This window comes from Raphanus sativus, chromosome 1, assembly GCF_000801105.2.
Source record: "Raphanus sativus cultivar WK10039 chromosome 1, ASM80110v3, whole genome shotgun sequence".
NCBI lineage: Eukaryota > Viridiplantae > Streptophyta > Magnoliopsida > Brassicales > Brassicaceae > Raphanus > Raphanus sativus.
The window spans coordinates 3,035,550-3,057,681 of NC_079511.1; the positions used below are offsets into that span (position 1 = coordinate 3,035,550).

The 22,132-nt window shown below is 36.2% G+C and overlaps 8 protein-coding genes, 1 non-coding gene and 1 pseudogene across 11 annotated transcripts in view; 5 read left to right on the top strand and 5 right to left on the bottom strand.

Annotated features, from left to right (window-relative positions):
• The window catches only part of LOC108843157 (E4 SUMO-protein ligase PIAL1-like), a 7,507-nt gene extending 5,359 nt beyond the window's left edge, over positions 1–2,148 (bottom strand). Inside the window, exon 1 of one of the 2 annotated variants that reach the window (XM_057004719.1) lies at positions 1,985–2,148. In XM_057004719.1, the coding sequence (XP_056860699.1) occupies positions 1,985–2,007 (23 nt within the window). In that variant the 5' untranslated portion in view covers positions 2,008–2,148. The remainder of the gene's footprint in view (positions 1–1,984) is intronic. The other variant, XM_057004723.1, reaches the window with a different exon arrangement.
• Positions 1–22,132, bottom strand: part of LOC108843150 (uncharacterized) — an 83,252-nt gene that overhangs the window by 42,818 nt on the left and 18,302 nt on the right. The window lies entirely within an intron of this gene.
• Positions 2,931–6,450, bottom strand: LOC130509114 (sugar transporter ERD6-like 2). Its single transcript, XM_057004759.1, has 17 exons — positions 6,258–6,450; positions 6,035–6,097; positions 5,847–5,936; positions 5,676–5,735; positions 5,470–5,535; positions 5,300–5,365; positions 5,135–5,210; positions 4,979–5,043; positions 4,689–4,862; positions 4,518–4,602; positions 4,393–4,436; positions 4,232–4,294; positions 4,078–4,137; positions 3,931–3,984; positions 3,783–3,842; positions 3,578–3,692; positions 2,931–3,175 (listed from the first exon to the last, which is right to left on the bottom strand). Exons 1-17 carry the CDS (start codon positions 6,375–6,377, stop codon positions 3,054–3,056), a joined length of 1,383 nt encoding a protein of 460 aa, XP_056860739.1. The 5' UTR covers positions 6,378–6,450; the 3' UTR covers positions 2,931–3,053.
• On the top strand, positions 6,934–7,635 carry LOC108808288 (probable histone H2AXa). Its single transcript, XM_018580463.2, has 2 exons — positions 6,934–7,230; positions 7,310–7,635. The coding sequence occupies exons 1-2, from the start codon at positions 7,024–7,026 to the stop codon at positions 7,529–7,531; spliced, it is 429 nt and encodes a 142-aa protein (XP_018435965.1). The 5' UTR covers positions 6,934–7,023; the 3' UTR covers positions 7,532–7,635.
• Positions 7,839–7,911, top strand: TRNAA-UGC (transfer RNA alanine (anticodon UGC)). The gene has a single exon. It is a non-coding gene; the product is annotated as a tRNA-Ala (tRNA).
• Positions 8,014–9,432, bottom strand: LOC130494569 (uncharacterized; annotated as a pseudogene).
• Positions 9,691–11,920, bottom strand: LOC108808280 (superoxide dismutase [Cu-Zn] 1). The gene is made up of 8 exons (XM_018580454.2): positions 11,762–11,920; positions 11,313–11,408; positions 11,116–11,217; positions 10,806–10,901; positions 10,562–10,593; positions 10,397–10,472; positions 10,208–10,261; positions 9,691–9,898 (listed from the first exon to the last, which is right to left on the bottom strand). The coding sequence occupies exons 2-8, from the start codon at positions 11,386–11,388 to the stop codon at positions 9,876–9,878; spliced, it is 459 nt and encodes a 152-aa protein (XP_018435956.1). The 5' UTR covers positions 11,389–11,408; positions 11,762–11,920; the 3' UTR covers positions 9,691–9,875.
• Positions 13,559–17,098, top strand: LOC108855548 (vesicle-associated protein 2-2-like). 2 transcript variants are annotated; one of them, XM_057004774.1, is made up of 9 exons: positions 13,559–13,740; positions 14,385–14,511; positions 14,827–14,897; positions 15,028–15,109; positions 15,524–15,639; positions 15,716–15,898; positions 16,044–16,505; positions 16,603–16,680; positions 16,772–17,098. In XM_057004774.1, the coding sequence occupies exons 2-9, from the start codon at positions 14,463–14,465 to the stop codon at positions 16,883–16,885; spliced, it is 1,155 nt and encodes a 384-aa protein (XP_056860754.1). In that variant the 5' UTR covers positions 13,559–13,740; positions 14,385–14,462; the 3' UTR covers positions 16,886–17,098. The 2 variants fall into 2 exon arrangements, with proteins under 2 accessions (XP_056860754.1, XP_056860751.1); XM_057004771.1 differs by having other exon boundaries at positions 13,562–13,740; positions 15,716–15,907.
• Positions 18,587–21,940, top strand: LOC130509097 (myosin-binding protein 1). The gene is made up of 2 exons (XM_057004715.1): positions 18,587–18,763; positions 19,183–21,940. The coding sequence occupies exon 2, from the start codon at positions 19,262–19,264 to the stop codon at positions 21,932–21,934; it is 2,673 nt and encodes an 890-aa protein (XP_056860695.1). The 5' UTR covers positions 18,587–18,763; positions 19,183–19,261; the 3' UTR covers positions 21,935–21,940.
• The window catches only part of LOC108862671 (myosin-9), a 6,405-nt gene continuing 6,307 nt past the window's right edge, over positions 22,035–22,132 (top strand). The window contains exon 1 of the mRNA XM_018636882.2: positions 22,035–22,039. Within this exon, the coding sequence (XP_018492384.2) occupies positions 22,035–22,039 (5 nt within the window). The remainder of the gene's footprint in view (positions 22,040–22,132) is intronic.

Genomic DNA, 22,132 nt, shown 5'->3' on the forward strand with positions numbered 1-22,132 from the left:
TTTATAAATATGATAAAATAGATATGATAAGAAATATAGATGATATAATTGAGGGTAGAAAAACAAAATATAATTATTTATTGTAATAACTAAAAAATTATGTTTTAAAAAATAAAACAATTATATAATACTTGTAAATTATAAATATATATTAATAAATTATAAAAAATAATAATTTAGTTATAAAAAGTTAAAATAAACATCTGTACGGTTACACGGTTCCAGAAAAATACATTTGTGCGGATATACATGTCACATTCTAAAAATATGGATGATATCACAATGTATACTATAAAATTATTGTATTTAGAAATATCATATTAAATAACTACATAAATGGATAAATTTTAAAATATATATTATCTTTGATACAAATAAATATTTATTTATTAAAAAAAAAGTAAAAACAAAACCCGCACGGATGCGCGGATCGATCTCTAGTTTTGGTTCGATATTTTTCGGATGCGGATGATTTCAGATATATCCAAAATAACAGTAGAAAATCGATTCCAGTTTGGTTTATCTGAATAGATCCAAAATGAGTGTTTTTTACCCGACTTATTTGAATACCTAATTAATTATAAGAAAATAAAACCTATAAATAGCAAAACTCAAAATTAAATAAAAGCAGACTTGAATAAACTAACAAGAAAATAAAATCAGTCATGAACAAACTAAAATCTACCTTTATTTAATGAGTCTATGAACTAAAGTTCGCATAGTAGTTCGGATCTCGAGTGATACCCGATCCGACTTGGTACCCGAAACATAAATGAAAGCATATTCAATTAAGTATTTCATAATATTCGGATCTGATCTGAAACTCGATTCCTGAACCCATCTGACCAGCACCCAATACTCTGAGCAGCACCCACTACTCGAACACTCACTACAAGAAAAAATAGTATTAGTAGCAATCAGAAAATGCTACTATAGAATTTTCGTATTGTTTTTATAAACGCTCTGACAGCCGCAACTATGGTAGAGCCTCTTTTATCGTAGCATTTCTCGTATGCTATAATAAGTAAATATATTGTAGCGTTAATTTTTTCCTGTATAATAATCTTTTATAGCATTTGATCCGTGCTATAATATTTCTTTCATGACTAATATTCAGTGCTGCGTAATATTTTATAACAAAAAAATATAACCATATAATTAAAAATAAATAATTAAATTAATTACTTATAATTAATTAATTAATTAAAATTAATTAATTGATTAAATTAATTAATTTATAATTAAATCAAAAATCAATTCATAATTAAATCGAATAATTGATATATTAAATTTAATTTTATTTATTAATTCATATCAGTATACAAATAATTACATAACATAATAAACCAAAGACTAATCGATAACATTAACCGAAGACTAATCGATAACATTAAACCAAAATCTAACTAACAAAACCAAATCTTAACCTAAACCTAACCCGCCGCTACCAGAGCCTCCGCCTCCGCCTCCAGCCTCCAGAGCATCCGCCTCAAGCCTCGGTTCTCTTACTCTAGTCTCCACAACTCCTGTCGCACACCTCCTCTGGTTCTTCTTCACTCGTTCAATTATTCTACCTTCACCAGAATTAAAATCAACAGAAGAGAGGTGATGAGAAAGTAGTTCTTTGTAGATCTAAAAAAAGAGAGGATTCATAATCATTACCATTGACATGGAGATGGAGAGAGAGAGAGAGAGAAGATGGACGCAGGAACAACACGCTATTGTTGTTTAATGAATTGGTTCTCTTTCTTATGTGTCGATAACAAAATCTACATGTATTAATAAAATGATTTGGTTGGATACTCAAGTTTTTTCAGTTATTGACATGTCTATCTCTCATGTCTCTAAAAATCTGATGTGTCAACACTGGGAGAGAACCTAGCTTCATTATTGTGTTGATTAAACAAATAATTGATACTAGTTAACAGCTAAAAAGCAAATCAAAAGTCAGATGAGACTTTTAAGTATGAGAGAAAGAAGATACCTGGAACTCTGAGGAAACACCATTGATGATGAATCTTGAAACGACTCTTCTTCTTCCCTCTTTAGTCTTTTCCGACAAGTTTCAGTGTCCGAGAATGGGCAGTGTTACTTATATAGCATTTTATACTTTGCAGTTTACTCCTCTATGTTTTATAGTTTCTGATACTTGTTACCGAGTACTCCCTCCGTTTCATAATACTTGATGTTTTACCTTCATACACAAAGATTAAGAAAAACTACATTTTTCTAAAAAGTTATTTTAAATATATAATTTTAAAATCAGTTAACTAATAATAAAAAAAACTGTAAAATCTAATTGGTTGAACAGTTTTCAATAAAGTTAAAATTAAACTTAAAATCTCAAAACTTCATGTAATTTGAAATAAAATAATTCTTCTAAAACATCAACTATATTGAAACGGAAGGAGTATATTTTATAGTTTGTAGGTTACTCCTCGGTGTTTTAGATTTTTCTTATGGTTGCCCTTAAACTTCTGATAGTTTTTAATTTAACTCTAGTTTGTGTCTTTCTCCCATTTTTTGTAAACACTTCGTTACCTTTGTGTAACTAATCAAAATCTATGTTTGTGAGTTAAAAAAAAGTTATGTTTTTTCATAGATATCATGTTATTTCTTTAAAATACAATCCAGTAAATGTTATTCACTAAATGATTAAATATTAAACATTTTAACATTTTTAACTAAGAAAACAATTCAAATTTTTGTTATCTCGTGTTATTAGTTTAAAATTTTAATTTTTTTTTTTTACATTTTGACTAAGGTTCAATTTTTTGTTTACTAATATGATGACCAAAACATTCTATTTCCCAACGTTAATTAATTATATTTGTTAATTAATTTAAAACGGGTTATTCAACAAAATATAATATCACAATTTTAATATAATTCTATTTAAAATTTTGATTCTATAAATTGGATTGAATTAATAAAATGAAGGTGAAGATGTTATAAAAGACTAATTACATTATTTAAAACTTAATTAATATTACATTGTCGAGAATTTTGTAACATGCTGAACAGAAACGTTTGTAACAGTTTATTACTTCGATTTATGAAAACCGAAATAGTGAGGCTTGAATCTCTTCGAGTGTTCGACCTTTTGTCTCAGGCACCAAAATCCAAATGAATATAATCGTCACCAAAGAAACTCCAGAAAATATGAAATATGTTCCTGAAAGTTTGATTAATGAAAAAAATAATTTAAAATAAATATTATATAGATAACATAACATGAGTGAACATTACAAAACGTATATTAGAAATTTACATATGCTCTTTCATGACTGCTATAGATAAACTTTGCTACCTTATAATATATAACACTGAAGTTTTTTTTCTTTTTTCTTTATTGTTTTTACAAATACTAGTTGCCGTAAATATTTATCAAGAAACTGAGAATATGTTTACTTTTTGGGATATTTTGGATCGATATGCAGACTAATCTTTGAAACAAGTGAAAACACACTTAGTTTTATCTTAAATACTGGCCAACCATATACTTGAATGGCTATAACTATGGCAAATAACTAACTTTATGGTGTGTGTTGGTAAGGAGTTATTCAGTTAGATTTACCTGAAGAGCTCCATTGCATCATGAAATTGAAACTATAAATGATGACCCAACTGAAAAACCAGCTTGATACCGTTACAAGGCTACCGGCAGTAACTTTCACATTAACCGGAAATATCTGACATTGATTAACAAATCAATAATGAACTGTTAATTAACAAAGAGAAACTTAATTAATTATAATCAAGTGGATAGTTAACACAAATACCTCTGACATTATTACCCACGGTAATCCACCTAGACCAATGCAAAAGAATGAGACATGACCCTAGTATATAATTCGGTTGATTAGTGTTATGGTTTCATCAAGTTATTTATGAATGATTAACTGCAGAGTAAGTTTGGCATTTACGTACTATTATACCGACGATTAACAAAACGGAACATATCGTCTGAACTTCGCCAGGCTTCTACTCAGGGCATAAAATTGACTTTTTAAGTCCATAAAAATTGAAAATCATGTTTATTTAGATTGGCCACTGAAATAGTTAAAAAGACTAAACCTGAAGATAGTAAGACATGCCGATTAAAAATGAACATATGCACACACCAATAGAAGACAACTGCAAACAAAACAAAAAAAATCAAATGGGTAAAACAATTTTAATCCAAAACATCAATTATATGTAGTTTATTCAATAATCATGAAGTACTAACCAGAAGAAGTGGTCGGCGTCCCCATCGATCAACTGTCAATATGACAACTATAGACTGTGGTACCTTTAGAAGGATATAAATTGTATTGAATAGATAGAGATGAAATAGTCAGAGATACGAAAATAAAGAGTGAATGATGTTTTCTAAAAATAATGTTATACCAGAACAGCTGCGAGGATTGTTGTTCCAATGTTGATTGGGAAACCTGATAACAAGATGTCAAAAACGTTGATGCAAAATATAAAACCAGTGACCTGAACGTCAAATATTTTTTATTTTGGTTTACCAGCTTTGTCGAAAATACTAGCAGCGTAAGCACTTATCGCCGCACTCCCACTAAATTGTTGCATAAGCATTAGTCCCAATCCAATCTAACAGCTCTCAAAAAGCCACAACAAGTTTGATTATATATTTACACATTTAAAATAAATGACTGGTCTTAGATGATGAAACTTACTATCAACGGTTGTACATTTCTCATGTGAAACAAATCTTTTATCCCACTTTGAGATTCTCTTCTGGAGATTTCCACTGTTTCTCTGATTTCAGCTGCTTCTTCGAGAATATCAAAATTTTCTCCCCTTAGTCTCGTCAATGTAACTTCGAGCTCATGATCTCGACCATACATAGCCTTAGAGGAACATTAATATGTAGACATGCTTTAGTTGCGCACAAGAACTAATACTAATAACCCTAAATAACACACGTCAAATACTATTGGAAAATATCTGAAAGTTTTAGTATTACCAGCCATCTTGGAGATTCGGGGATAAAAAATAAACCTATCAGCTGCATAGTGCATGGGATTGCACCTAGTCATATAGTGAACATTCAAGAAAGAGTTTAGTGATATAACTTGATTGTAGAATTCATTTGTTGTGATTATTTAATTTGGATAGTTACTTAAAAGAGCTAATGTTCGCCAATGGAAAAAATTTCCGGTGAAGAACATGAGCGAAATTCCAAGACATTGTAGAAGCTGCAACCTCAAACCCAAGTGATAAAAACAATGGTTATATATGGTAATTCGAAAATTACATGTTATTTTTGAAATATATAAATGTTAACCTGATTAGTAAAACTGAATCCTCCACGAAATGTTTTGGGTGTAATTTCTGCTATATACACAGGAACCTGAATTTTTTTTTTTTTTGTGATCAATTAATCAAACAAAATGCTGCAATATTACTCCATTAGCTAACATGTAAGTAATTTAAAAAAAAATTAAAGTTAATTACCACATAACTAATGAGACCGACTCCGAAACCCAAGAAGAGTCGTCCAATATTTAGCAGCATAATATCCTTCAAACAATAACAACAAATAAAAAAACAATTGTTTTTTAGCTATAAGTGGAACTGTGGAAGTATACTCACATAATATATATGACAATAAATTATACTAAAGTTTTTATTTTATATGGGGATGTGGAAGGGAAACAAACATGTGCAAACGCTACAGCGAGCCAACCAAAGATGCAGCAAACATCTGAGATCCACATTGTCTGAAGATGATCAATAGATGAACACATTAAACGCATATATTTTTTTTTTTGTCACAATATAAAGTTTATAACTAAGACGTCAATATAAAGGTATCAAGGGAAATTAATTACTTGCCGACGACCAGTGAGCGCAGCGATTTTTCCGCTAAGCGCGGCCGTGATCATTCCTCCCAATGTCATTAGCGAAGTAAAAAAGGAATACTGACCAAAAGGAAAATTAAACAGGCGACGGTTTAAGTGATAGTCAACACCCATTTTTAATGAACCGGTGTTTAGAATTGCGTACACATTGGACTTACATCAGCCACAGAAAGTCCCAGTTCTTCCATGATTTTGGATTGAGCAGGCGACGTATACGACATCTTCCAAAATCAAGGCCAAAATAATAGTAATTAGTAAGTTTGATATCACATATGAAATATCGTGATCACGAGGAGCTCGTATGAATTTAAATTGGAAATCTGAAATCACCGGAAGATCTAAGAAAAATAAGAAACAGAGAGAGAGATGGTGAAGTCTCACGGCGCAGCCATAACAAAAGGATCCAGCCACAGCTACGGAGGTACTGAGAAGAACACCGCGAGTGAAGGAAGAAGGACTTCTTGCTTCTTCTTGCTTATTCAGCAGACTTGCAGATTCCATCTTCTTTGCTCCTTTATCCTTCTTACTCTTTTTTTTTTTTTGTTTTAAAAGTTTGAATAGTCTTTCATAGTTTTATTATATGTGGTCTTGTTTCATCGGGTTGTTGTTGTTGCTGCATGTGGACAACGAGTAGCATGTCATGAAATGATGAAATATACTGACTCACCAAGTCACTACCAAACCACTACTCGTTTTTAAAAAAGTTCCATCTCCAGTTGCCTCATCGATTAATTTGTAAATGATAGTTTGGTAATTCTACTTGCAAGATTTGATTAGTAACCATGTTTTAGTACATTTTGACTTTGTTAATGTCTATACAGAAAACGCTGCGGTTTGTGAATAAATTAAATATGGAACAAGGGCCTTTTATGGCATTTGGTTGGGCCTTACAAAGGCCCCCGTAAATCAGGGCCTGGAAATACAAGTGTAAAGACGGTAACAAATCACATAATTTAACAGCCCCAGATGTAGTGCCACGCTGGCAATCCCAGTGATTTCGTGTCTAACCAATCAGAATCAATAGTCAAGCCTATATATTTAGACAAAGACAACCCTAAAAGAAGCACTCAACATCTTTCCCTCTGTTCTCAAACTTTCACCTACTTTTCTATTAAGACATCTGCGAAATCTCTTCTACAATCTGACGATGAGCACCGGCGCAGGAAGCGGAACGACCAAAGGTGGGAGAGGAAAGCCAAAGGCCACCAAGTCCGTCTCTCGTTCGTCGAAGGCCGGTCTCCAGTTCCCTGTCGGAAGAATCGCCAGATTCCTCAAGGCGGGAAAATACGCCGAGCGTGTCGGCGCCGGAGCTCCGGTCTATCTCTCCGCCGTTCTCGAGTACCTCGCCGCTGAGGTAAATAAACTCCCAATCGATTCGAATCTTTGTCTGTTTTGTAAAAAATCTCATTCGATTGGATTCGATTTCTGAACAGGTGTTGGAGCTTGCTGGAAACGCGGCGAGGGATAACAAGAAGACGCGTATCGTGCCGAGGCACATTCAGCTCGCGGTGAGGAACGATGAGGAGCTGAGTAAGCTACTTGGAGCCGTGACGATTGCTAACGGAGGTGTTTTGCCGAACATTCACTCGAACCTTTTGCCTTCCAAGGTTGGGAAGAACAAAGGAGACATTGGATCTGCTTCTCAAGAGTTTTGAAGTTTTCAAAAGCCTTTGCTTTGTTGTTCTTTTGTTGTTTGTCGGACTCCCTTTGTAAAATATCCAACTTTGTTTTGAAGCTAATGGAAAATGTTTCGATGATATATATATAATACTCGTAATCAATCGTAGGCTTGATTCAGATTTCTCCAATTGCTTGTTCGATGTTAGCAGTTAATTGCAATTCAAACCATTTTGTGGATCATAAACTCAGTTGCAGTCGTCTCATTGTATGCTTCAGTAGATTCAATTTCTGACCTCTTCGTGACAAGAAATGAATAGTTGTACAAAAAGTAATAAACAACTCGGGGATGTAGCTCAAATGGTAGAGCGCTCGCTTTGCATGCGAGAGGCACGGGGTTCGATCCCCCGCATCTCCACCTTTTTTAATCTTCCATTAGTTTTTTTAAACCCATGTATTCACCCACTGTCTGAATGGACTAGAGATATATGCACTACTGAGTCTTGATTATATATCCTACTGAACTCATGAACTGATGCTTTATTTGTGGTTGATTAAACAGATTCATAGCAAGTACACTTCCAAGTCAAACCTTAAAATTTTATAACACAGAACCAGACATTTTGGTATCTAATCCAGATAAATTTTGACATCAATTCCGTTATCAATAAGGGACTGGACAACAGCTCTGATTTTCCCTTCAAACTTGTCTTGGTCTCGCGGCGTGTAAGAAGCAGTGTACACATCAGCCTCTTTAGCACGCTCAGACAAGATCCTCCCTATAGACATACACGCCGGGATGTCGCATCTCGACCTCAACCGCGACTTGCTTGCAAGTGACACGGTGCGTGAGAGATGCGGATACAAAACGTTTTGAGATGAAGACGTCGAGTGTGAAGGGCTCCATGTACGCGACTGTCCGTTGCTTGAAGGAGACGTGTTTGTCAGGATTCTTCGATTTTTTCTCTTTTTGGTATGTGTATGGTCGGCTTGTGTCATCGTCGACGTAGTCTTCTACGCCGAAGAAGCTTCGCGGAGCAAGAACAGTCTGTCAAGAATGGCAAAAACCCAGTACTAAACTTCATCTACTAATTCTTGTAGTTTTTTTTTTAACTAGACGCTCAAGTCAAAGTGGAAGCAATAAGGATGGTAGCGTACCTGCCCAATATGAAATCCATAGTTGGTTTGGTACAAGAAGGGTCTAAGCTTTGCTCTGTCACTTCCATAAATTGCTTTACCTATCGAATACTTGCCAACAACTTGCTTCAACATTATACCTGCACACCAACCTACAGATATTACATGAGTGATGATAATTTCAGACACAGAAACTAGCTTTTGTCACAAACGTATTGCTTCCGTTGTCGTGTTCAGAACAAGTTCCATAACTGACATCCTAAGATACTGAAGGGTTCTCATTCCCAAGAATACTAAACCATTTGGAATGAGCAGCAGAGAGCTAGTCAAACTAGACTTATCTCCATAAAAATCCAAAAGACATAAAATCCATTACAAGAACAAGTAACGAGAGAATATCATTTCTAATATCCAGAAAGCAAAGGGTAAAACAATCATATAACGTATATCATTTGAGGATGAAAGGGAGCCACGACATAATCATAACTCTTTTTACAGGAAAAATATTTAAATTTAAGTCATGTGCAATGAAAATGCCATGCGGAAGCTCAATTTAGAGAAGATAATTAATACCTGTAAATCGATGGCGAAGGCACGACGGTTTGATTTTGCATAGGTGACACTCAGAGAAGGAAGGAAGGAAGGAGAGAAGTCGCAAGTCGCGAGAATAATCTCGAAGAAACCTAACACTCTGGTTGTACACCTGGTTAAGTACAGTAATTGGAACCCGGACTGAATCAGCTGGCTAAACCGGATTGTTTTCGGTTTACGCTGAATTAATCCAAGGGGTTGGTTCAGAACCTTCACTTCACGACATACCCTCCACAGGCTCCACTTGCCTACTTAGCCATGGACATTGCTTTATATGTCTCTTTAATTGGTTAGTCTATGGTTTTAGACTTTAGTATATGAATTTGTTACTTTTGTTACTTTTACACCGTTGTTTAGAGTTTCGGATTAAGATATATCCGAATCAGCAACACATCATATTGCATCAATGCAACATCAACATTATATTGAGTTGTGTAGTTTCAGGAGACCCGAGTTCATACGCACAAAGTTTTAAGTTCACATCTGCTCTTGTTATTCATGAAAATAGTAGGAATTTTCTCTGTTTTTTTTTTTTGGTCTTAAATAAAATGCATTTGATCCACAAAGGAGCCACACACACACACACAAACTAGCCAGGTGTAGAGGTATATGACCTCCTTATTACATCACTATCTTCCTCGATAAAGTGACAGCTTAGCCCTGAAGACCAATAATACCTGCAAAATGGTAGAGACCATAGTTCTATTAGTTATTCCTTTCCGAATCTATTGAGAAGTAATCACGAATGAGAGTGAATTCCCACAAGCCGATAGTTAGCCCATTCCCATACAAATCAAAATGGTAGAGACCATAGTTCTGTTAGTTGATACTACATTTCTAGACTTGCATAATATTATAGGTGGTTTATTTTCTTTAAGCCTTAACCCAAAATGCAATATCAATATATTAAGATCAAATGAGCATTGACTTGCCACAGAAAAAGAGAGAGAGAGAGAGAGAGAAAAATGTGGTTTATTTCTACTTACCGCAAGCAACACGGCCGCCTGCATTTCCAGTAGCCAAGCTGAGTTCATGGCCTCCTGAAAATGTAAAAAAACCAATGGTTAATAGTGTTCTTAGGATTGATGTTGAGACCCGTAGATGTCTTCATATGGACAATGTGACTTAGGGGATATTGAAAAACAAAAGGATCTTAAATAGCCAAATGTCATTACCCTTTCCGAGGTCATCAGGGTCTGCGTGGACAACAACAGCCCTTCCGACAATAGAGTTTGGTCCACTAAGAGGAATCTGTACAAGAACACAGAACAGTGTGTTCACTATAGCAGTCCCACAAAAGAATAAAGAGCATACACTACACTATGTAGAAAGCTGCAAACCTGGCAGTCAGTGATTGTGAAGGTGGCAGTTCCTGGGATATTAGAAGAAAATGGTTTTAGGTTAATCCATGAACACTAAAAGCTGGTCAAAGATGAGAAACATACTATAAAACAAGGACTGCACAAAACACATTCGTGAGGAAATGAATATAGCAAACAAAGATGATGAAGAATGTCAAGGTACAAAGCTGCTCTAAAGAAGGTTGAGAGCATAGAGATACAAATGCTGAGGAAAAAATAATACCATCATCTCCAACAGTGATGTTTCCTAGATCACCAGCATGTCGATTAGCATCCTCCGGGGCACCGTGTTGTTTACCCTCAGGGTTGAAATGTGGACCTGGAATGCCAATAAAGATTTTAATTAATTTGACAATAGTTAGAGTTATGAATTCAAAACATAATTATAACATCCTCGATCAAACAAAAAAAAGAACAGTCAAGTTTAATAATTCAGAACCATGTAGGCTAACACTTATCATCTCCTAGAGTTTCTTAGACATACAAAAATAGCCAGAAAGGTGTTCCTTTTCATAGAGGTATAAGAGTAGTACCGGTAGACATGCAACCGTTAGTGGTGTCACCAAGAGCATGGACATGGAAACCATGTAGACCAGGTTTAAGTCCAGAAACTGTTCCAGTCACAGTTGTCACACCTGCAATAACCCAACCCCAAGAAATCAAACATTTCATAAAAAAAAAGTAAGAATGGCTTCAAAGTATCTTAAAAGGCTCGATAAAAAAACAGTACCGTCTCCTTCCTGAGTGAAGAAGATAGTCCCCTTAACACCCTCGCTGCTGTTTAAAACTGCAACTCCCTTGGCCATAGTTTGTTATCCTTTGTGATCTGTAAAAATCAACAGAAAATAAACCATTAATTAATGTCAAAACAGTAAAGAACCAGAAACAAGACAGTGATTCCAAACATCACAGCTATTTAACACAAATTTATCATCTTGTCTTTATTCAGGCTTGATACTGAACCAAAAAAAAAAAAATCTTGATTAAACCCATTAATGATTTATACAACTGTGAAACCATCTCCACGAATATCTAAGCGTAGATTCGGACTTGGAATCAGTAAGGAAACAAAACAGTATAGAAGAGAGCGAAGATGTTAATGATCGATCTAAGCTAGCTATATCATCTATGAATGAAAAATGAAACCTAGAATCTAACATATATGATATATACGTATACCTCAGGGTACCCCTTTGGGAAAGAAGATTTTTAGCTATGAAAATGCCCGAATCTTCTTCTCTCGATGAGATTTGTGTGTGTTTGCTTTGTGTAGTTACTAGTTAGTTGTATATAGACGATACCGCACGAGGTCCAAATGTGGGTAGGTGATCGTTTTAAAAAAAAAAACTTTTCCAAAGTTTGACTCTGACTGAGATAATGAATGATCCATGCGTTTCTCTGGCTGGAAACTGGGCCCTAGATTAAAGTTGGTTGGCTCTCTCAATTTCTGAACTTGTGGGCTCCCAATTTAATAACGTTGGTGGCCATTTATGTTATGAATATGAATACATACTGTAGTACTCCCTGGCTCTCTGCTAATGAAAATACGTACAAAAGTGATTTTAAAGTCGTAATCCAGATATCAAAATAAGTGGTGTGTTTTTTCATAGTGGCACAACTCAAACATAATTTATTGCTTTATACACGTATAAGAAACGAAACAAATGGAGGGGATACATTTACCCATATAGATCAGATCCGGTCAAACGGAGGGGATCCTCAGAGAACCGACTCGTCTAACCACCACTTGATCTAATAAAGATGGGCAGCCGAAAAAAAAAAAAAACGAAACAAAACAATGAATACAAAAGCGCTTCAAGAGAGAGATGAACGACTAGAAAACTGATAAATAGGGAGATGAATTATTAAGAAAACTGATCCTAATTAAAAAACAAATCCCACACTACATTTTCAGAATTTATTAGTAACTAATACTATATGCACCTGCTACATATAATAAAAAACATAAAAGTTTTATTCTTCTTTTCTGCCAATTTTACAAAATCTCTTTTTGCGTTACGCTTTTATTTTGTTGACGTCTTTTCGAATATTTGCATTACGTATTTAAATCTCTTTTTTTGTGTTATTCCGGAAAATAAATGGGAAAGCAAATTAAAGAGAAACAAAAGAGTTTGGTGATCGGGAATCGAATCACAAATCACGCGTGTAATCCTCTTTAAAAAGGATTCAAACTAATTAAAAAGTGTTGTGCATTCATTTCACAATCACAAACTCCTATATATTGCTATCTCACTTAAATTTTGTTTTTTCTTACATAGAATAGTATATAATATTATAAAAACCGAGGCCCGTTACAAAAATTATCGCAAAGGGGTTTAGGGCCTGACTGGTTTAACCGCAGCGGTTGCGGTTGCGGGAATTTACGGATGCGGGTGGTTGCAGTTTCAAGCGTTTTCGAGAGATTTATATGACTGGTACAGCGGTTAGAAATTATTGCGTTTGCGGGACTCTTATGACTGGTAAACTACTAATCGCACCATCTGTTAAATAATAAATTAACAATATTTATGTTTTATATAATTATAAAAGTATTAAAAATTATAATAATATAATAAATATAAAATTTATATTTGTAAAATCATATTATTAAATTTTAAAAATTTATAAAAAATATTTTGGTTTTAAAGTTTCATGATATAAATTAAAATATAATATGATATATTTTATAATTTCTATTATTTCAATTTAAAAAATTTATTGGATATTTTTAGTATTATTTTTATTTATTTTGCTTTTAAAGAAAAATAATTTATCCTTCCGCAACCACTCGCAACCGCAAACGCTAGCTGGAACCAGCTTTGATTTTAAGAGATTCAGAACGGTTTGAAACGATTTATAGCGTTTTCTGTAATTGTTTCGAAACACCAACAACCACTGCCAACCACGGGGAAACGAGTCATGCACTTAATAGTCGTAACAAATTTAGTTTGGTAATTGCCATTAGGTACAACAGATTCTCACCATCTTCCATCTCAGTACCAATCTTTTTTCTTTTCTTTTTTTGGTTTATGGTTTGATGTTTTTGAACACATTCCAATACTTGGCCTTCACTACTACTTGTTCCTCTTCTACCCACCCACCCCTTCCCTTCAACATTAGGTCTCTCATCGCCCTCTCCATCGCTGCTTCGTCATCGAGTAAGTTTTTACTTGTGATTCCATCTCCCTCTTTGATCATCAATCACCGTTGGCTTTCCCCGTAGACTAGGTTTTAGAAATTTTATTTTGAAATCGAAATCGGTTACGCTTCGGGAGATCCATGTGATCTGAGTTTTTACTGTTCGTTCACACTAGCAGCGGATCCCGAGGATAGGAGGTAACTGAGCTAGCTTAGCTCCTCGAGAACGCCGTCCTTACCTTATAGTTTTGCCCTTTCGTTCTCTTTAATAAACCATCAGTTTAGCACTCCTAGGCCACTGGAGACCGACGTGATTAGATAGTCGTCTAGCTGCACCACCCCCCTAGGGTTTTGATTTTCCGCGGCTACTCGTAAGCGCGTTGCCGACAAATTGTGTCGGCGGGATCGCTGATTCCGGCGAGCTCGCAACGACTACGAGTTTTCACGGTGGTTCGTTTCTGGTGACGGAACTAGTAGATAGATAACGCGAACTTACTTGCATCTCTGAATCGCTGCCTTAGTTTAATTTGGATCTCGCTCTTGTTCTACCACGAATTGCTCGATCACATCTCCTTACGTTCGAATCTTAGATAAATGACTATATTATTCTGATTCTTAGCTGATCTATTGTGTTTTCTTCTTTAATTTTTTTCTGTTAACATAGGTTCGGAGAGAGTCCTCCTGCAAGTGGCAGCCGTTTCAAGTTAAGTGAGTAGACGAGAGCGTGTTTAACTAAGCAACCATGAATATGCCGCTGTTGGATATTCAACCGCGAACGTTGAAGTTTGTTGGTAAGATTTCATCATGTCAAAGGGACTGATTCTTATCACTTACCTAATGGTTAATTTTAGTTCAGTTAAGAGTACCAAGCTCTCCGAATTGTCAATTACAATGGTGCTCTATATGGTTTCATGGGTCTGTTATCGTGTAAGATGTATTGGTGTATTGTTAAGGTGTTTTTGAGGAACTTTCAAATTTACTAGATTTGATGGTGGTGTAATTCTGTGTAGTAGATTGAACTAAAAGATTATCTTTGCCTTACTTTTCAAATCATCTCTTGTTGTCTACCTTTATAAGACTAGTTAACCAGGTTTCATCTTTTGTAGTTGATCTGAAGAAGCAGAGTACCTGCGTGGTACAGCTAACCAATACAACCAATCATTTTGTTGCATTTAAGGTCTAAACACACCTTTTCTTTCTCTCCATATTTCTTCTTTTCCTATTCTAGCTTCAGGATATCTAATATTATTAAATTTTCTTTGGATAAGACGCATAATTTAGTTGTGATTTTGTTTTTTTCTTTACAGGTCAAAACTACATCACCAAAGAAGTACTGTGTCCGTCCAAATGTTGGCGTTGTTGCACCAAAGTCATCCTGTGAATTCTCGGGTATGCCTGCTTTTCCCATCCTTTCGAAATTCGAACAATGCTTGAGTTTCTTGCACCTACCTTTCTTCAGTAGGTGGTATAAGTTGTTGCATGATGTCTGCTGGCGTAGGAAATGAACTGGAATGTTCATATTTTCATGAATTTGTTTTTTTTTGGTCGCTGGAGTTTGCACAGCGTTTGGACATTTTTTAGGATCCTAGGCTTTCAAAGTTCACATTGTAGTTGCCCAAAAGGAAAAACGAATCTATCCCGGATGGAGTTGCATAGTTCAAATTTTTTCTTACTTCATATAACCTGGTCTGTTGGCAAATTCAGAATCTGTTTGAGCATTCTAAGTTTTTGGATGATGAATAGGTCCTTGCACGTTCAAATTTAGTCAAAGCTTTGAGCTAATCGAGTTGTATGTTACTGTAGTCATTATGCAAGCTTTCAAAGAACCACCTCCAGATATGGTTTGCAAAGACAAATTCTTAATCCAGAGTACTACTGTGCCTGAGGAAACAACTGATGAAGACATCACAGCTAGCATGGTAATCCCTTTGAGCCTCTCTATCCCAAAGTTCTGATATCTCAAGTATATGTATTTCATTCATTTATTCATGGCAGTTCTCCAAAGCGGAAGGCAAACACATAGAGGAAAACAAACTGAGAGTCACTCTCGTGTTACCCTCTGACTCACCTGAACTATCTCCAGTTAAAGGGACACTGAAACAGGAAGCAACATTTGAAGATTCCATTCTCAAGGATCGAGTATATGGTCACTCAGAGACCCTTCGTCCTCCACAATATGTAAGAAAGGTATTTAGCCATTTGCACAACCGAGTTTTTTTTTTTAACTTTTTTGGTAATATATGAAGAGTAATCGCAAAGCAGTGATAACCACATTTATTGGGTGCTACAGGCAGTTTCTTATTCTTGTTTGTTTATTTTATAGGAGAGTGAGATTGTCAAGGAGCCTAGGATGGTTGGACATGATGAGTTAAAGGCACCCTATGATGCAAAGGAGTTAAAGCAACCAAAAAAAGGCGTTGTGGATTTCGTTGAAGATTTGAATCCTTCTAATGACTCAAAGGCAACTAAAGGTGGCTACAATACATTGGACATGGTAAAAGAAGCTGAATTTAATCGTATTAAGCCTCATAAGGATGCAGATGATGGAAGGGGGATAAAGGCAACACATAATTCAGATTCGGCCACGAATATGGCCATGGATCTTTCTGGGGATCAAGGGTTTGCTAATGGAAAGACTTCGGCCAAAAGTGTGACTTATTCTGATGAACCAAAGATACCTAGGGATAGAGACGTTGTCCAGATGCAGCAAACCGATGCTCAGTTGATTAAGGACATTGAGGAGATGAAGCTAAAAGTCAATGCTCTTGAGTCCAAGCTAATACAGGTTTGGTTATGAAATTTAAAAGTCCATAACTCGGGTGAAATCTTCTAAGCTCAGTTAAATGTGCTAAACTAGTTTCTTTTTTTGAAATACGGTGTAGGCTGATTCAACCATTTCGAAGCTAATGGAGGAGCGGTCTACAAGCTTCCAACATAGAGAAAGCTTGCAACAAGAGCTGGTGAGATTAGCTAGTAGTAGTAGCTGGCTACAGAGCTGTCTCTTTCATAAACGAGTAAATAACAAAGCTTGTATTTATGATGATGATGCAGGCGGAACTGAGGACGAAGAAGATAGTGAAAGAAGTGCACATTGGGTTCCCTCTGCTGTTTGTATGCGTGGTGGCATTCATCAGCATTGTTATCGGGTATTGTCTGCGCACTTGACTGCTCGGCCTCTACCTCTCTCTCGGTCACACATATCTTTTATATCTCCTATTAGCAAGTGTGCAGTCAGAAAATATAGACAAAGGAAGTGATATTAATATACACTGTAAAGCGTTGGGTGCTAGTTGATGATACAAAGGGACATATGGTTTGATGATGGTATGCTTTGTTTCTTCGCTCTTTACTATCTAGTTGAAGCAGCTTGTTTGGATTCGTCTCTCCTTTTGAGTTTCCTTTCCAAGTGTTCCTGTTATCTCCTTGGTTTATTATTTTCATTATTCGTTATTAGTTTTCAATTGGTTCGCTTTATATTGGTCATTTCCGGACCACCACTACAACTATACTATCACCAAATGTCATATAGCTTTCGAGTCTTCTTCGAGTAATAAATGATTATCAATATGTATCATTCGTTAACACATTATCCACGCAAGAATCCTCCATCAACTCCGCGCTGTTTACACGTAAACTACAAACGTTAAAAAGGACCTTTTACGGCATTAACTATATTCGCTAATGTGACTACGCAATGGAAAAGACAAGAGTAAGGTTTTAAAAAGTTCTTCCCTGAACCAAACCTAATGAGACATTGGTTTTAAAAAAATGACCCAAATCGTGTGATTTTGTTTTTTTTTTGAAACACAATCGTGTGATCTTTGCATTTGAAGAAAATAGAAATATAATGAATCGATAAAATCGTAGGCCCTCCATAGTAAAGATTTTTTTTTTTTTGATCAAGTAAAGAATGGTTAAGTGTATATTAAAGAGAAGAGCCCACACGTAATTATCGCTGAGCATCCTCTAACATATGGCGATGTGGTCATGTTTGGGACCGGAGATTGGACTTGGGCCGGAGCTCTGATCAATATGTTTGGGCCCGATGTTTCAAAATAGCCATTAGAAGATTATATTGGTTGCATTTCTTTTTTTACAAAAAATTACGATTACAAAATAGAGTTTATTTGCCAAATAACCCAAAAAATGATTAACTAAATTTTTAACGAAAGATTAGAGAGAGAGATAGGAAGAGAAATGTAGATACAGGGGGGTGTTTTTGGTTATAGATAGTGAATTTGTGTTTTCTATGTATATAGAGAGTAATTTCTCTACAAAAAATTCGGATAGTTTTGATCCAAAAAAAAAAAAAAATTCGGATAGCTAATACTAGAAATGTTTTTTTTTGTAATGCTATAAGCCATATATTCAGTCAAATACCATAAGAATACCAAAATAAAATAAAATCATGTTTGTATATGAAAAAAAGAAAGAAAGGAGACTTTTGTTATTGTTTGAACACTAGCTTTATTTCTTTATCGAATGCTAACTTTCGGCAGCCATTTTTCTAATCAGTAGCCGACTTTTACCGTCCCTCTCCGTCTCCACGTTCATTTTCATTCTCCGTCTACCAATTAATGAGTAGTCATTAGATCATTACCAAAAATTCTAAGAGTAAAAGCTGGGATAAAATAATAATAATATTTTTTTGATAATTATTAATTAAAAATGTAATTTAAAATCTGTTTCAACTATTTTTATCTTTTGTTTTTCCGCTTGATGTTTGGTTTGGTCAATAAAATAGATCTCATTCAATGTTTACAGAAAGGAATATTTTTTCCTGTTTATTAATAATAATTCGTAATTTATTGCGAAGAAGACTACGTGCAGTCCTTGCTGGGTCTACTATGTATGGGTTCACCTTTTCCCAAGTTAAAAAAAAAGTAATATAAATGGAATCAATGTTTTCTGGGCAAGTCTCTCTTACAAAACAGAGTAGAATTTGGTTTTTTTATTACACTTTCAACTCTGTCATAAAACCTTCGATCCAAAGAAACATACTTCCTTCCAATGACTCTGCTGATCGTACCTCCTGATCAAAAGGTTAATTTTTTATATGTACATGTTTATGTTCTTCTTATTCACATAAGATTCTTAGGTCTCTTGATGCCTAAGATTGATCTTCATTTGATAGATGACAACGTTCTATTCTAATTTTGATCTCTTCCTTTTTTTTTCCTTCCAAAATTGTATGTTGAGCTGTCAATGAGATCTCTTTTCTTTTTGTGGCAAAATACTTGATTTAGATTAGTAGTTCAATTATATAAAACAAACCAGTTTTTATTCGAAAGAAAATGATCCTTTTTACTGCAGAATTAGACTAAGACAAAAAGATCAAATCTCCATGTATGTGTTTGGTTTTGTGTTTGGTCAACTTTCTCTTCTTGTCTCTGTTTATTTCTTTTGTTTTTCAGCAATCTGCAATATTTGTAGTCTTAACTAAACAATGTTTTGCTTTGCAGATTTGAAAAAAAAAGAAACTACCCCTTGATTGATTGATTCTTTGATCTTTTGTATGTTTGGTATACCATACCAACAAAGATGGCTCTCTCTCCAAGTTTCACCAGAGCTTTGACATTAGCCTTCAACGAGTGGCTACTCATCCTCATGCTCTTTATCAACTCCATCTTCTCCTACGCGATCACAAGGTTCGCAGATTACTCCCAGCTCCAATCTCCATGTCTGATGTGCTCAAGTCTCGATCACATCCTCGAGAAGAGGAGGAGGACAACAACGAAACACTCGAAGAGATCTCACTGGGACACGGTCTGCTCCAAACACAAAACAGAAATCTCTTCTTTGGTTTACTGTCACGCTCACGGCAAGCTCGTCGACGTCAGAGGAATGTGCGAGGCTTGTCTCTTCTCCTTCGCTACGACCAATAAGTCGAACGCCGAGACTTACAGATTGTTGGTTGGGAAGTTGGGTGAAGAGTCTCCCTCTCGAGGAGGAGGAGGATCCAGGAGTGATCCGAGGTGCTGCACTTGTTGTAATCAGCTGTGGATGATGCCACAACAAACCGGTTCTAGTACTGATGATCATCAGGAGGAAGTGGTGTTGGTGGCTAAACCGGCGACTCTACCGAAGATTCGTGTGGTTGGTAATCTGAGAACCGGGAAACAACAGTCTAATACACCTAAGAAGAGTGTTAGTTTCAATCATTTGCCTGATGTGGGTTACACCGAGCTCAAGGTTCATTCGGATACCGAGTCAGAAGCTGTGTTTTCGGAAGATGAAGGTGTTAAAGAAAAGGATGATCATAATTTTCAAAACGTGGAGCTGAAGACTCCTCCTCCTCCTCGAGTTATCACCTTGCCTTATGATATGGCTACCGATAAGCTGCTAGACCTTGACTTCCCTTTGCAACAAGAGATCGGTTTCAGTTCCTTTTTTCCTGAGTTTATTTCAGCTAATAATGACTTGCCTGCTGAAACGTCAGAGAAGGTGGTGTTGAAAGAGAAAGAGATCATCAGTTCATTAGATAGTCTTTTCTTTACATCTAGCACCACCATGGAACGTTCTGATTCTACAGCTGTTCTGAAGGAGAAGGAAGATTTGATTGACTTTCAAGATGTTTCTTTAACACAAGATGCCTTAATGGAGGAGAAAGAGGTTGTTCCGGTTAATGTTGTGCCTGAAGAAGCATCAAAGAAGGTGTTGAAGGAAGAAGAAGAGATCATTTCATTAGATAGTCTTTTCTTATCAATACGCTCCATGGAGCCTGTTGCAGCTGTTTCTAAGGAGACAGAGTTTATTAGCCTCAGAGATATTATTTCAACATCATCAGTTGCAGCTGAAGCTGAAGCTCTCTTTATGGGAGAGGCTGGGAGGGATCTGGCTCACCTCCTTGATTTTTCATTAACACTAGATTCTAAGGAAAGTCCTGCAGATGCCGCCTCAGTGGAGGAGGAGGAGGAGGCTGAGCAGCTTATTTGCCTCAATGATGATGTTACTTCAACATCATCATCAGATGCTTCTGAAACTCCTGAAGATGATGTCTTAAATGGAAATGAACTAACGCCTCTCCATGCTACATCTCCAGACGAGGCTCCTGAATTATTCACCACTGCAAATGAAACCCCTGTTGAGACGTCCAAGGAGATGGACACAAACCAAGATGATGCAGCCTCTCTAGAATCTGATTATGCAGTTGTATCACCTTCAAAATCTGCTTCTTTCAACTCAATGTCAGTGGCAGCAGATACAAACGTTGGTGGTGGTTCAGGTGAGTTGCTGGATCTTTCTGATACATACAATTCCATCCCACACAACGAGGGAAGTAACGATGGAGGAGAAGCACACATAGAGCAATGGATGAAGAAAGATACCTCTAGAGTCAGCGAAGACCTCAAAACATTACTCACTCATATCTCAGCTTCTCGTGGGATAGAGCTTCTGTCGCCTAGAGGTATAAGCCCCAAGCTATCTAGCAGCGATCAGGAGACAAAGGACTTAGATCTCGACATGCAGCTGCTGATCCAGAAGAGGATGCTGGAGAGGAACGAGAGCAACTTATCCTTGGAAGAAGTCTCCGTGAGTGAGATAGAAGGAGAAAGCGAGAGTGATCGGTTGAAAAGACAGGTTGATTACGACAGGAAGCTGCTTGCTGGTCTGTATAAGGAGCTGGAGGAAGAGAGAAGCGCTTCGGCTGTTGCTACGAACCAAGCGATGGCTATGATCACGAGGCTGCAGGAAGAGAAGGCGTTGTTTCAGATGGAAGCTTTGCAGAACCTCAGGATGATGGAGGAGCAAGCGGAGTACGATATGGAAGCGATACAGAGACTGAACGATTTGCTTGCTGAGAAAGAAAAGCTTGTTCAAGATTTGGAAGCTGAGATTGAGTACTTCAGAGACGAGACCCCACAACAGCAGAAGAAGAAGCTAGATGGTGCAGAGAATAGTGAGACGGTGAGCAGCAAGATACAGAACTGTTTAACTGGGTTCAACGAAGAGAGATTATACATCACAAGTTGTTTGGAGAAGCTTGAGAGAAATGGTGAGGCTCATGGTGATAATAACGCAGCAACGCAAGAATCTGTTTCTGAGCTAGGTGAGAGAGTGGAGAAGCTGAAGGGAGACTTGTATTTTCTAGAACATGTTGTGAATTCTCTAGGGCATGGGGATGAAAGTGTAGAGTTTGTTAAGGAGATAGCTTCTCATTTGCAAACCTTGAGGAGTCTCAGCATGAAAAGACGTAATGATGCAGAGAGTTGATACTGATGTCTACCTGTAAAACAAACAAACCTTCACATAGGTATGTATGTCCTCTCTTTATTTCTCTGATTGTTTTTCTTTTTGTTTCAATTTTGTTCATATGTGGTTCTGTTTTGTGTTTCTGTTAGATAACTTTGTGGAGAAGATATTGCAGAGGAATACTAAAAGAAGACAAAGAGTGGTGAGGAAAGCTTTAAG

Bases quoted from the DNA above. Each gene is read 5' to 3' on its own strand.
- LOC130509114 (XM_057004759.1), bottom strand. From the start codon at position 6,377: ATGGAATCTGCAAGTCTGCTGAATAAGCAAGAAGAAGCAAGAAGTCCT. The intron at 5,366-5,469 runs GTAATTAACTTT...AAAAAAATTCAG, and splicing joins TCGGTCTCATTAGTTATGTG to GTTCCTGTGTATATAGCAGA. The intron at 5,211-5,299 runs GTTAACATTTAT...TTGAGGTTGCAG, and splicing joins GATTCAGTTTTACTAATCAG to CTTCTACAATGTCTTGGAAT.
- LOC108808288 (XM_018580463.2), top strand. From the start codon at position 7,024: ATGAGCACCGGCGCAGGAAGCGGAACGACCAAAGGTGGGAGAGGAAAG. The intron at 7,231-7,309 runs GTAAATAAACTC...ATTTCTGAACAG, and splicing joins TCGAGTACCTCGCCGCTGAG to GTGTTGGAGCTTGCTGGAAA.
- LOC108808280 (XM_018580454.2), bottom strand. From the start codon at position 11,388: ATGGCCAAGGGAGTTGCAGTTTTAAACAGCAGCGAGGGTGTTAAGGGG. The intron at 10,594-10,805 runs GTATTATTTTTT...CTAATATCCCAG, and splicing joins CATCACTGTTGGAGATGATG to GAACTGCCACCTTCACAATC. The intron at 10,262-10,396 runs GTAATGACATTT...TTACATTTTCAG, and splicing joins CCCTGATGACCTCGGAAAGG to GAGGCCATGAACTCAGCTTG.
- LOC108855548 (XM_057004771.1), top strand. From the start codon at position 14,463: ATGAATATGCCGCTGTTGGATATTCAACCGCGAACGTTGAAGTTTGTT. The intron at 15,110-15,523 runs GTATGCCTGCTT...ATGTTACTGTAG, and splicing joins GTCATCCTGTGAATTCTCGG to TCATTATGCAAGCTTTCAAA. The intron at 15,640-15,715 runs GTAATCCCTTTG...TATTCATGGCAG, and splicing joins AAGACATCACAGCTAGCATG to TTCTCCAAAGCGGAAGGCAA.
- LOC130509097 (XM_057004715.1), top strand. From the start codon at position 19,262: ATGGCTCTCTCTCCAAGTTTCACCAGAGCTTTGACATTAGCCTTCAAC.